Source organism: Amblyomma mixtum, chromosome 1 (assembly GCF_055824585.1).
Source record: "Amblyomma mixtum isolate Tamu chromosome 1, ASM5582458v1, whole genome shotgun sequence".
NCBI classification, from domain to species: domain Eukaryota; kingdom Metazoa; phylum Arthropoda; class Arachnida; order Ixodida; family Ixodidae; genus Amblyomma; species Amblyomma mixtum.
The window spans coordinates 237,523,737-237,537,221 of NC_143012.1; the positions used below are offsets into that span (position 1 = coordinate 237,523,737).

The following is a 13,485-nucleotide window of genomic DNA, read 5'->3' on the forward strand; positions in this document are numbered from 1 at the left end:
ATAGAAATTCGACCGCTGCGGCCGGTGAATATTTTTTAAGGTTACGGATGGGTACAAAGCAAGGCATTAGGGGGGAAAGTGATAAGAAATCAGATGTTTGGTGCACGTTTCAGTTTTTTTTTGTTTGTGTTCACAAGTTTAGAAATAATGCACAATAAGATATGAACGAAATATATTTTTGTCTTTTTTATTATTCAAGTACCATCAAATTTTTGCTCCTTTGGTAATTTCCTGTAAATTTCCTGGCGTGTGGGGCTATCTTGCCGTGGGAAGGTGGCAAGGTGCCGAACTACTCAAGAAAACTAGATGTGACACCCAGAATTTCGGCATATTTCCAGTGAGAAAGTAATAAATTGATAAAAAAAACAATGTTTGCGATTGTGCAAACAGCAACCAATCTCTTGCCATGGTAGGGAAATGAAAAATAAATGCACAAAAACACTGCTTTTCTCCATGTCTGACTGATGTCTTACTTTTCTGAACTTGCATATAGATATTGGGAAAAAAAAAACAGAAAAAGCTGATTGCAAGGATGAGTCAAACACCCGATTTTCTGTAACTGTTTTCTGGCATTGCTTCAAGTTGCCTCCTTAGATACTGCTGGGAAACTATCAGACTTGCGTACTATGTTATGCAGGATGATAATTGTACCCTTATTGCATTCCTCAGAAAAATCAATTGTAAGCATTTTGGTGAGATCTTTGTGGCATTTTGGCGAGATCTTTGTGGCATTTTGGCAAGATCTTTGTGGCATTTTGGCATAACATTGTGGGGCTCCTTAAGATTTTGCAATTACAACTTCAATAATAGCAGTTTTGGTCAAATACCCGTTTCCCTTTGGCTCAATGGAGACACGCACCTGGGTGTCTAGAAAAGGTGTTGCAAGGTGAACACCTGTATTACGCTATTTTTTTTTCCCGAAATTTTGATATCTTCGATAATGCTTGTATTGCCACTGGTGTGCTATGGTGTCAGTGCCCTTCAAAAGTATTCTGTGTATGAAGCAGCATTTGTGTCTAGTTTTCATTCGCGTGATTTCCGCATAACCTGACATTTGTTCTTCGTTTCTTTCTACAGGTGAAGGCTTCAGACACGTTGGCTGGAATCGCCGCGAGGTTCGAGTGCACTCCGGGAGAGCTGACAACGATGAATCGGTTAACAAGCAGGCTCATCTTTCCTGGCCAGGTTGGTAGAAAAAGTCTTTTTCCGATTATCATGTCCTATACTAAATTGGTGTTGTGACCAAGAATAGATAGAGCGAGAATTTCTGTTCATTTTTTGTCATAAGTTTAAGTTATTCCTTGCCTGATGATCTAGAGCATGTTGCACAGAGCGGCTTTAGAAATAAAGACCAGTGCCGGTATAATAAAATGATTCTGCAACCGATTCCATGCCATTGTTGAATTTCATGCCCTTCGCCATTGGCTGAAATGACGCCACACCCCGCATTCGCTCAATGTTATTGGCTGAAGCCTAAGGCGTGCAGTCATTTCAGACAAGGCCAAAAGGAGGGAAAATAAAAGAAAATGCATCAATTCGGGAAGGAGTTCACTTCTCGTACTATACTAACCCAGGTTGCTTTTATACGGGACACTTCTGCTTTTAATAGTTTCGGGTTTGTGTTTAAATTGCAGCTGCGCGGCCTGTGTGCAAGAGAGGGAAGCTCACTTCACTGGTCCTGCATGTTACAAGCTTGATTTTACGAAGACTGTAAACGGTGTCCTGGGCAAACTGTTGCATAGCTTTTCCATGTAACCTTTCGAGTGAGAAATGCCCGACATATACAGGGGGCATGAAGGCTAGAAATGCTGTTGCATTTATTATTCGAGACAACAGCAGCGAACGCTGGCAAGAGAGGTGGTGGAGAAGCTCACATTTCTTCCTTACTTTTGTTAATGCATTCTCTATTCTCTATGATGTGGGAAGCTGTGAACCACACACTGGAAAATAATGGAGGCTGCCAGTGGGCAGAATATGGTTTGCCAGCATAGACTTCTTTCAGTATTGTACAGTATCTCTGCTTTGACAGAAGTAAATCCAGTTTTCGTACACATGCTCCCAGCTTCTCCAAAGGCATAATACTTGGATTTTTTCATCAGCTCAACATTACCTTCATGGCCGTCTTAAGTGCAGTGCATTTACCAATTTTTGTTTTTCCCGGTTGTTTCCTACATAGGAATTACTTTCTCATGTGGTGGTGGTGGTCGTCATTGTGGTTCCATATGTCAGTGCATTACAGCTTCTACTCCAAGCCTGCGTGACCTTAGAGTTGGTTGCCATGGCAACCAGGGGAGTGACAACTGCTGACCGAGGCTGGTGCTTCCCATTGCTTTTCTTTATCTGGCAGATGCTGTACATTCCTGTTAAGGAGCAAGAATCTCAGGCTGCCGACTCAGCCGATCTACCTGAGCATGGGAGGACGGAAGACGACAAGGTAATGCTTGTATCTTATCACTCTCTTCTAGAACTCTTTCTTGGGCACTAGCGTGTGCTGACGAAGTCTTAATTGCGGCATTGCTTTTTATTTTCCATTTACATGTTCTCTCCTTTATACCGTTTATCGAGTTCTCAGCTTTAATTTGGCGCACCGCTGACCTTCTCAAATGAATACTATGCATGAGGAATGGGGAGATGTTGTTGTTAGGCAGCTATTCCCCTGGTTAGACTGAAATGTGATGAGTGTAGTGGGAAATCATATTTTTTTTCTTGACTACAAAAATCAAAATTTGCACCCTTAGTTCATCGTAAAAATGTGCTATAGCTGTAGGTATAGCATACGGATGTTACATTTGATTCAGTGCTGTTCCATCGTAGTTTACAGCTTGCACAAAACTCGCATTACTGACCGAGTGGATTGGTGCTGTATATATTGTTTTGCTTTCTTTCCTGAAACACTTCAATAGCTGCAGTTCGTAGAACTCTGAGGAATTTAAAAAATTTCGAAGTCATGTGATTTTCAGTGGTTTTGTTGCGATTAACTGCGGACACAAGTCAAATTTCTGCTTCATTCAGTCACTTGAGTCTGACATTTTTCTTTTAGTACAGAATGAACCTTGTGCAGGCAGGGAGAGTGATTGCCTAATGAGAGCACGTGTGCTTTGCTCATGAGTAGAGGAAACCAAGATCTCCTCGAAGCAGAGCTTACTATGAATTCAGTTTAGTATGCTGATGCACAATTCTTGCAATCATTTCGTCGTGCTAGGGACACTGTGAACATTTTGAAGTTGCCCTTCATAGAATACCATGCTCTAAAGACCACTCTCACTGGAAACTGAGGTTTTATAAGCTAAGAAAAACCAAAAAATGGCGTTTTTCACAATCAGATTTTGATTACGTCAAGATGGGTTCTTGTATGGGGATCCCTGAGGCCAGGCCGCACAGCCATTCGAGATGGTGATCACGGAGCCCTTGTCAGTTAAGACATCACAATTTCGTTTGAGTAGAGGAAAAAAAAAGTGTTTTTTTAAGTTCAGTTTTTTTTAAGCAATAAATGCGTCTTTTGTGGCCAAGCAAACAATAACCACAAAGACCCAAATGTTCAATTTTTACGGACAAAAATTCAGGGGGCACTTTGGCTCTCTAGAGTGCTGCAAGGCGAAAAGCTTTCCTGGCGCACTGCTTGGCATTGACTGCGAGACTGTTTTTGCTGTACTAGTGCTTTATTTGACTATACACTTTGACTACACATTACAACTACACACTTTGACTGCCGGCTTTGACTGCTTCTCTAGCACGACTCTCTCTCTGCTTTGATGAGTTCGGTTGTATCCATGGCTCTGTTCGCAGTAATGAGGTATGTAATGTGGTCACCCACGGACGCCTTTACGGCCCCTGTCGGAGCGGACAACTATTTTATTAGTTGTCGTGTGCTCCAAAAGGGGGCGTCAGGCATCTGTGGGTGACCTCATCGCTTTGAATCCGCGCACTCTGACGTCATAACCATTTCGACTAACCGAAAAGCGTGACACCTCTGCTGACAACCTTCTGTCGACAACGGTGAGGCATTAAAGGCTTTCGCCTTAATAAAAATTGAGTGGAGTTTCCTTCAGTGTCCTTTTACAGGCTGGAGCTGTAGAGGGTCAAATGGCGCTTATTATTCTGTAGGGAACTAGCATTGTACCGCCACTTCCTCATCTTTTCTTGTGCAGGCGTCTGCAGGCCACCATGGCACTGGGGTGGGGCCACCTCTGGCCAGTGAGCGACCGTGCTCACCAAGGGCCCCTGCATCGCCACCAGACTCACCGGTCGGCTTCATGGAACACCATCGGCCTGGCTGCTCTGTTGAGCACCTTGAATCAGCTGAGCCAGAGAACAAGGTATGGTGCAGTATAAGAAAATGGGAGGTTTAATACGGTTAGGTGTTTTGCCACTATGCGCACCGGACGTGGTTTATAATCCTTATGTGTTTATGCTCACCATGTTGCCCATTATGTGCCGTAGATATGTGACACACATATTGTGACGTAGTACAGTTATAAGTTGTAAAAACAGCTAGAGATTTTGAGATCAATGGAGTTTTGAGATAATTGAAATACCCATATGTTCAGAGTACTAATCATGCATTATAAAAATTTATGCCAGCCATCTAGCTGTGGCTTTTAGTGCAAACTCCACAATGCAAACCAAGCGCTCGGTTACATTGAAAGACTGCTGTGTAACGGTGCAGTGGTGCAACAAATATGGCCGGTAAAGAATGCGCAAGCTTTGAGCACATGCTTGTATTGATAACACGGCGACAGCTGTAGCATTGCCACCATCTACACCGCAGTACGCTGCTGCTCAGGCAACGCTGCTACCCTGGAGAGGGAAATTGACCCTGTTCTTGCTCCAAGCTTTGAAGCCAGCAGTGATAAGCAGTGACAAACACATGGCGCCTACTGTGTGACATGAAAGTATTTAGACTTGACCAACATTTAGTGGTATTTATTTATTTTATTTATTTGAAAATACTGCAGCCCCATTCTAGGGGCTCTAGCAGGAGTGGGTACAAAAAATGTGGAACAATTCCACGCATACAAGGGTACATTACGAGCATTGCAAATATAAACGCTGAGAACAACAACATACAATGCTACGACTCAATTGCCAACGCAAAATCAGAGATTGATAATGCACGAATGTTACCATCCAAAGAATTGCTACTCTCCACAGTGCGCGGAAAAAAACTGTATTTGAAAACGTTAGTGCGGGCAAACAAAGTTTGGATATTAAGATCGTGATGGCTCCTGGTTGCAGATGGTTTTGAAAACGAGATATGCTTACCCTCTGAAAGGCAATTAGCAGAAGGGACTATGGAGTGAAGAAGTTTTAAGGACTCAGTTTTTCCGCGAGATGCGAGCGGGCGTAAGTTTAGGGAAGACATCACAGATGAGGGTGAAAAATGAAAGTCGTAGTGGCGAAAAATAAATCTTACAGCTTTGCGTTGTACAGATTCTATTTGATCGATTTCACATTGCTTGTATGGATTCCAGACATTGGAAGCGTATTCAAGTATAGGGCGAATTAGAGTTTTGTACATGAGCAATTTGGCTTCTTTAGGAGCATACCGTACTGTGCGCCGCAAGTAACCTACCTTTTTAAGAGCTTTAGCTGTGATGTAATCGATGTGTTTTGACCATTGCATATTGTGAGAAAAAACGACACCAAGATATTTATATTCATGTACCCTTTGCAGTGATGCATAGTCGTGATTAGAAGGTGATAGGCGGATGGTGAAGGTTTGAGTTGACGTGGGCTACCATAACGATGCAGGCAGTGAAGCTGATATGGTGGGCATACTTATATTTGCGGGAGAACCAAAAAAAATGCGGTGGTGGCTATAGCAGTGGGATCTATAGGCTTCTGTCAGACCGACTGGGGTTGTCAGCCATTCTTTATTTAAACATGACGTGGAACTTTCCAGACAGTGCACTTGCATCATTGTGAACTGTCCCAAATTGCATGGAAATGTCCTTGAGTGGCTCTGTCTGACAAAAATGAAAAAGTTAAAAATGTCATAGCAATATTTTATATGTTGAGAGCAACAAGGGAAATTGAGCTCTTAATAAATCTCCAGTTTTTCAGAATACAAAAGTTTCTCTTTCGGGTACTTATGAATGCTCTTATCAGTGCCTTCTTATAGTAGTAGGAAGTAGGACAGCCACCATTGTTAATGAGATGGCGCTATGGGGATTTTTTTTTTTAAACCGGCCATTAGGCATGTGCTTGCCTTTCTTTTTGTGGAAATGTTCCTGTGTCATGCCTTGGCTTACGTGATTCTGCACAGTGGTTTTCGTTGATATTTGACTTCCACATTTTTTTATTTCCGGCTCCTTGCAGGAGAACATGGACATGTTCTTGAAGATTTCGTCGAGGCACATAACGGATGGCCAGGGGGTGGTGATGGGCACACTTCTCGTCACGCCCAACAATGTCATGTTCGTGCCCAACGTGTCCGATGCGCTCGTCATGGAGCACGGCTCTGAATGCTACGAGGTGACTGCCCCCATGGACATGGTGGTAGCTGCGGCCCTGTACAACGACATCACACACATGCGCCTTCGGTTAGTCCTTGTCTTACTACTTGAAGGTGCACTGAAGAGGATTCTGAACTTGTCTTTTTGCCGCGGGAACTTGATCTACATGTTCCTAGCATTCTTAGAAACTGCAACTTATTGCCCTGTATGGCCGATTTCCCTAATTAAATCGAATTAACGTCTGGCTGGCTCCCGCCCTTTTTTTTTAATTCTGTCTCGTACGATGGGCGAAGTCGACCAACGCGTGAAGTGCCTTGCAGCCAGCTCCGTGGAGGCTTTGCTTTCGCTTTATTTTGTTTTTTAAGTTTCCGTGAATCAATAGTTTCATTCGTAGTTAATATAGCCGCAAAATAAGCCCGCAGAAATAAAAATACGTGCGGACTATTTGCTACTACGGACTACTACGTATTACTCCGCCGATGGCAGAGCGGCAAGCCGCCACGGGACTGGGTGAAAGGCACTCCACGCGTTGGTCGACTCCGCCCATCGTACGAGGCAGAATTAAAAAAAAAAGGCGGGAGCCGGCCGTTAATTCGATTTAATTTGGGAAATCGTCCATACAGGGCAATAGGTCGCAGTTTCTAAGAATGCTAGGAACGTGTAGATCGAGTTCCCGCGGCAAAAAGACAAGTTCAGATTCCTCTTCAGTGCACCTTTAACAGTAGCATGCGGCACTTCCACTAGCAGCTCCCGGCAGTGATTTCACAGTATTACAGACATTGACCTTCAACTACTTGTCAGGACCACATGATGCTTTTCTCATGGCAGGGGTGATACGTATTCATGGCTGTAGGCATAGCAAGACTGGTTTGCTACTTTGAGGAATGTTGGGAAGACAGCAGCCTTGTGGACTCTAGATATGGCACTGAAAAAGTTGAGTCGCTGGGCTTGCTCCAGGAAATAGTGTGCAGTTTTCAACTAAAGTGCATGCATGTAAACACAGTTGCTCCTTGATGGGTCCAGAGTTGTTAAACATGGGGCCAAGGCTACATAAAGCAGTGTTGATTAAGTTGCAGGCAAGAATTTTTAGGCACTTTCTGAAAAGAAGCCTTCTAAATAACTTTAGGCGATGGACTCATTTTAAACTTTTATCTTTAGTGCTGAAAATGTGAAACCTTTTAAGCATTGTTGTACTGTGATGACCAGTCCGTTGTAGGTCCACATTTTTCTAGTACAAGGTAGCTTAATGCAGCAAATTTTTTCTGTACTGAGGTGCTGAGTGTGTTCGTAGTTTTCAGTTGCATGAAAATGTCTAACATGGCATACCAACTCACCCAAGCATCAGTCCTAATGAATTTAATACTCTTCAGGGGCCTTTGTCAACATGTCAGTGCTAAATATATAAAGTGCTTCTTTCTTGCAACTCAGGTTTATCTTTTAACGCTTTTATACCACACCATATGAGAAAAATTGACCATGGTTGTCACTTTCTGAAAAGAAACTTTCTAAAGAACTATAGGCGATGGACTCATTTTAAACTTTTATTTTCTTTGTGCTGAAAATGTGAAACCTTTTAAGCATTGTTGTACTGTGATGACCAGTCCGTTGTAGGTCCACATTTTTCTAGTACGAGGTAGCTTAATGCAGCAAATATTTTCTGTATTCAGGTGCTACCAGTGTGTTTATATATTTCAATTGCATGAAAATGTCTAACTTATTCTGTGCTAAAAGTGGCAGGGTTCTAAACCAAACAGCTTGAACTGTCAAAATGATCCAACATTATTTTTCATAACATATGAAGATAATACCTTGCAATCTGAATCAACTGACAGAATTTTGTTACACCCATCAAAGCAGTTTAGAGCTTGGCTTCATTCACTAATGTTCCTTATTAGCATCGCTTGTTTACAGCCTTGGCAGACGTTTTTGGTGGCTTTTTCAGATCGTGTTCTTTTCACTCGTATTCTTTGTGCCAAGCTTGCATTGCATAATTCCATATGAAGTGGCCCTTCCCCACCACTGATAGCACTGTGTGGATCTTGAGATGTGACTGTGGTTGAGTGCAAGAAGCAGAAGGAAGGTAGAAAAAATGCGCAGTAATGTGAGTTAGAAGATAGGATTATGACTAGTAGATGTAAAATTCTAATGCCAAATTATTGTGCTTCTCACAACTGTGCAGTGACACAGCAGTGCTGGACCCCGCATCCGGCATTAAATTGGAGGAACCGTACCGACCTGCTGACTACCAGCCGCCTCCTAAAGTCCAGGCAGGCAGTGAAGGGAAGGAGGCGGAGAGTTCATCCACGCAGCAGTGCAGTGCTGAACTACAGGCCACCGCTTCAGCGCTGCCGTGTGATAAGGCCAGCTCCGAGTGGTCACATTCCGAAAGCGCTTTGGAAGATGCCATGCCCGATCAAAAGGTGGTGCTTGTCACCTCACCTCCCAAGACACCACCCGCAGAAGACCCGTCTGCTTCCATGAGCGAACCTGGTGCTGAACTGAAATCGCTAGGCTCAGGAAGTGAAACAGAGAACAAAGCCGCCACAACTGTCATGTCTCTGGACACTGGGGAACCTGAGCTCCCCAAAAAGGCTCAACCTGAACCAGCTGCCGCACCTTCGAAATCCGAAGGTAACGAACAACCACCGAAAGAAGCTACGAAGCAAGATGCACATTTGGAAAGCAATGCACAGAAACTGAAAGAAAACACCGAGCAAATTCAATCTGTTCATGAGCTGCCGAATGTGGCAGTGTTGGAAGGCCACGACACTCGTGAGCTGCTGAAGGACATATCTGCGAGTGAAAAAGTCGTAACCTGTGTCGCTCCCGAGGTGGCTGGAACCGTGGAAATGAAGTCTGGTGCTGGGGTAATTCCACCAGAACAACAATCTGCCGTGGATGTGGCACCAGCCTCAGAGGCCCTTGAGAAAACTGGGAAGGCAGCGATGGCTGAGGTGAGGGAGCCACGGAAGGCTGCCAGTGGCGAAGTGGGCATGGGGGAGTCTAACAAACCGTTATCTCGTGGCACTCAACCCGAGGCCGAACTGTGTTCTACTACCACTGCCCAGGTGGAGCCGAAACATGACCGGGCAGGTGACAACGACAAGCCAGCCAGGGACAGTGCAGCAGTGGCGACAAACCTTCAGGAAAAGTTGCCGCCACCACCACCAGTGGACACAGTGCCAGCACTGAAGCAGGTTGTCAGCTCGGAAGCAAACGCAGTGAAGCGGGAAGAAAGGCTGCGTGCCGAGGACTACTCATTCAAGCCCATCGAGAAGGGGTCAGAATCTCCGCCAATGGCGCGCAGGGAACAAGACAGTGGAAGTCATCGAGAAAAGTCATTCACGCCACCACCGCAGCCGTCGTCGGGAAGGAGCTTACCCGAGCCGGCTCGCTGGGCTCGCATGCTGAGTCCAACACTGAAGCCGGATTCGACATCGAGTGATGCAGCGGTTGCACCGGTGGTTTCGGAACCGAGAAACACCGGATCGACAGAGAATGTGACTCTGCGCATGCGGGAGTGGGCATCAGCTGAGGGCGGCGTTGCGTCCGAGAGGAGCCAGGAATCTGCGCACGAACGGGTGCTAAAGCGGCTCTCGAATCCAATGGAGTCCATCTCGTCATACACGCACTCCATCTCCAAAATGATTGCGTCGTCACCAAAGTCGCTGGCCGACTTCGTGCGCGGTGCCGATGAGCCGGCAGCAGCGACGCCACCCCCACCTCCACCACCACCGCCATCAATGCCACCGGCACCACAGCCAGAGGAAAAAAGGCCTTCATCGCGTGCTGACAACGCAAACGTCTGGCTCAAGAACATGGTTGAGGAGAAGCCGGAGCTGTTTGCAGCATTTGAAAGTAAGTTGTTTCTTTCCTGTATTCCTTAGTTTTCTTTTTGCACTTAAAGTTGGCTAACATTAACTCTAGGGTTACATCCCAAAGTAGCTAGGGCCCAGTGCAAATCAGTTGTGTGTTGCCTGTGGCTGTTTTCAGTTTTTCATTAGTTTACTCACACTGAGCAGAACAACATTGCAGGAAAGGCTAATCATTGGATGGGCTCTTGCCGACTCTGTGCACCTTTTTGTGGATCTAAAGCGAAGCAATGCAATCCTCGGAATATACATAGGGTTGTTCGTTTTCGGGTAAAACCCGATTTTACCCGATTTTTGCACCCAGAGCGAGTTCCTAAAATATCGGGTAAAACCCGATTTTTCCCGAAGTTTTGCGCCAAAATCTCCACAAAATATGACTGCACTTTGAAACGGAATGTCTCAGACAAAGACGAAAACCAGTTGACACTGTGGAAACTGGGAGCTCTACTCGATCGGTTCCAGAAGCGGCTGCTGAGTCAGTCGTTTGATGACTACCGACCTCTTTTTATTTCCGTGATGGCTGATGTAGGCTCGCTTCGCGAAGAGTTTAGCCAGTACTTGCTGGAAGCAAGCCCCACAAATGAAGGTGTTGAAGTGATGGACTATTGGAACGACTTAACTGTGCGTTACCCAAGGCTAGCAAATGCAGTGTTGTCATTGTTGTGCCTAGCTAATGGCAACTGTGACGTTGAGCGAACGTTCTCTCAGCCAAGGTACGTGCAGAGACCAGACAGGTCTCGGATGGAAACCGAGATTTTTTTTTTGTTGCGCATGCTGATGATTATGTATCTCAATAAGGACGTGTAAAATGTCGATTACCAGCTGTCGTGAAGAAAATGTTTCTTTTCTCAAAACCGACCGTTGCGTCTCATTGCGAGTAATAATTAATTACCAAAAAAACGCCAAATTTTTCAATATTTTCTTGAAAGCAGTCCAAAATATAGCCTTAATTGTTACATACCGGTTAGAGCAAATCGAATAAATTATTACTTTGCAAATTTAACCCGATAAAACCCAAATTTTGGAGTTTTTCTACGAAAAACCCGATTTCTCCCCTATTATCAAGCCGAAAAATAACGCCCGATTTTTACCCCCCCCAATTTGAAAAAATATAAAACCCGAAAACGAATAACCCTAAATATACAGTATGTACGCACTTCTTGATTGAAGGCCATAACTTGGGTTTTATAATTTCCATTCTGGTAGAGGAGCTGTCATATGCGTCTTGCCATTGTGGGCTGATAACTCTGGGCGTTCTCTACTGCCTTAATTAATCACTGATATCTCTCTAAAACTGTAGAGGAGTACTATAACAATGGAAGAGAGTTTGGCCAGTCAGTACTTGAATAGCCTAGACATGGTAACATGCAGAAAACACAATGAGAATTAAAGGGGTTCCAATAGGTTCCAATTTGTGACAAATCATTTCCAGACTGGGTAGCTTTCATGTAAGGGTTACTATGCAGGAGTGTGGACGTCAGCCTCCCCTTCACGGCTTCAGCACTGCCAAACATTGCTTAACAACTATCCAGGGTCCCACTCTCTACTCTAGTAGAGAGTGGGAATCTAGAATCCAACAAGGCACAAACTGTCAATGAAGAAGAATAAATTTGGGTCCAGGCGGGAATCAAACCCAGGCCTTCGGTGTGCGAGGCAGGGACGATTCCACTGCACCACGACGGTTCGATGTTTGCAGCTGAATAGAGGTGTGTCTAATGAGTGCAGAGCTGTCTTAGAAACATATCTTTGAGATTTGTACTGAGGTGTACATGACTAATTATGAGCAGGTAAATTACAGATTTCGCAATTAACCGAGCACAAAAGTATGGTTCCAGTAAACTTACTTCCTGCTTGGCATGTTGTAGTGCTGTCATGTGGCACCCACTGAAAACCCACCTCGCATTGTACGACAGTGGCCCATGAGATGGGTGGCCATAGTAATGCAGTGGATGCCAGCTCAGCCACTTAGCCATGCCCCAAGACGCAAATTCGGATGGCGGACCACATACAGCTTTCGCATTTCTGCACGTAAGGAGACTTAAGTGCACCTCATAGTTATTTTTTTTAAATTACAGGCATTCTTAGAAAAACCTTTGGTTGCTTGGAATAAAGCACACCTTTGAAGCGGAACTATCTTTTTGAAGACACTATTTTCAATTCTGTGAGGAGCAAGCGAAACATTAAGTGGTATCCCTCTTGCATATTGTTTTTCACTTGATCCTGCAATCATGTGTTGCATACTTTTAATTCATTACACAATTTTCCTAACAGGAGCTTTTCATTCTTACATTTCACTTGTCTCCTCTCTGTCTGAACCTGGACTGTGCAGAACTGGGATTCATTTTTGACGACAATGGTTAGTACCGAAACTAAGCTTGGATGAGGCTTTTTTTTGGGGGCAGCTCCTGGTTTTCCCTCTTAACCCCACTGCCTTGCTTCTTTGCTTGGGGACAAATTTGTTTCGGTTTCACTGTTTGGTGTTGGGCACCCTGGTCTGTAATGCCATGTATTTTGTCGCTACGTGTCCCAGCTGTAGCTGTCCGGAGACGCTGACTTGTGTCCTTGTTGAAAGCTGCTTCGAAGCCTGGGTTGCGGGATGCAATGGTTTTGTTCACAAGCCTTTGCTTCTGTGTCTCATGACAGTTAAACTTCTTGCTTTACTGCTGACTTTTTGCCAAGGCATGCAAATGTTCTTTGTTCTGTAAATTTACTGCCACATAGCCTTTCTGCAGTGCTTGCTTGTATTACTGATCCTGTAATGGTTTTTTTTTTTATTGTTTCAAATGTGCATGACTTTGCTGCTGAATAGAACATGTTCTACAATTTGCTTGAAAGCATGTCATGTTATTCTTTACTTTGATGTCTTCTCAGATGGAAACTTGTCCTTCATTGTCTTGCATTAACGTTTCTCTTTTAGGAAGTTTCTTCACTCTTTTCTCTCTCCCTCGTTTAAGACTAACTTGTAATAGCTACAGCCTGTGTCCTCTTAGCTTAAATTTTTTCAGCATATGCACAAATTATCTTGTCTTTAATAAAGTTATCAAGAACTCCTGGCATCAACTGCACTGAAAAAGATGTGCAGCTTGAATAAATGTGAAGATGCCGTCAATCTTGTTTTGTTGGTGAATCATCAGTACACTGCAGTGAAGAAACAGATA

The 13,485-nt window shown here is 44.2% G+C and overlaps 1 protein-coding gene across 6 annotated transcripts in view; it reads left to right on the forward strand.

Annotated features, from left to right (window-relative positions):
* mtd (TLD domain-containing protein mustard) overlaps positions 1 to 13,485 on the forward strand; it is a 181,065-nt gene that overhangs the window by 148,746 nt on the left and 18,834 nt on the right. For 5 of the 6 annotated variants that reach the window (XM_089565168.1, XM_089565172.1, XM_089565169.1 and 2 more), the window contains exons 3-8: positions 1,078 to 1,185; positions 2,348 to 2,434; positions 4,149 to 4,316; positions 6,319 to 6,542; positions 8,635 to 10,313; positions 12,657 to 12,683. In XM_089565168.1, the coding sequence (XP_089421294.1) occupies positions 1,078 to 1,185; positions 2,348 to 2,434; positions 4,149 to 4,316; positions 6,319 to 6,542; positions 8,635 to 10,313; positions 12,657 to 12,683 (2,293 nt within the window). The remainder of the gene's footprint in view (positions 1 to 1,077; positions 1,186 to 2,347; positions 2,435 to 4,148; positions 4,317 to 6,318; positions 6,543 to 8,634; positions 10,314 to 12,656; positions 12,684 to 13,485) is intronic. The other variant, XM_089565171.1, reaches the window with a different exon arrangement.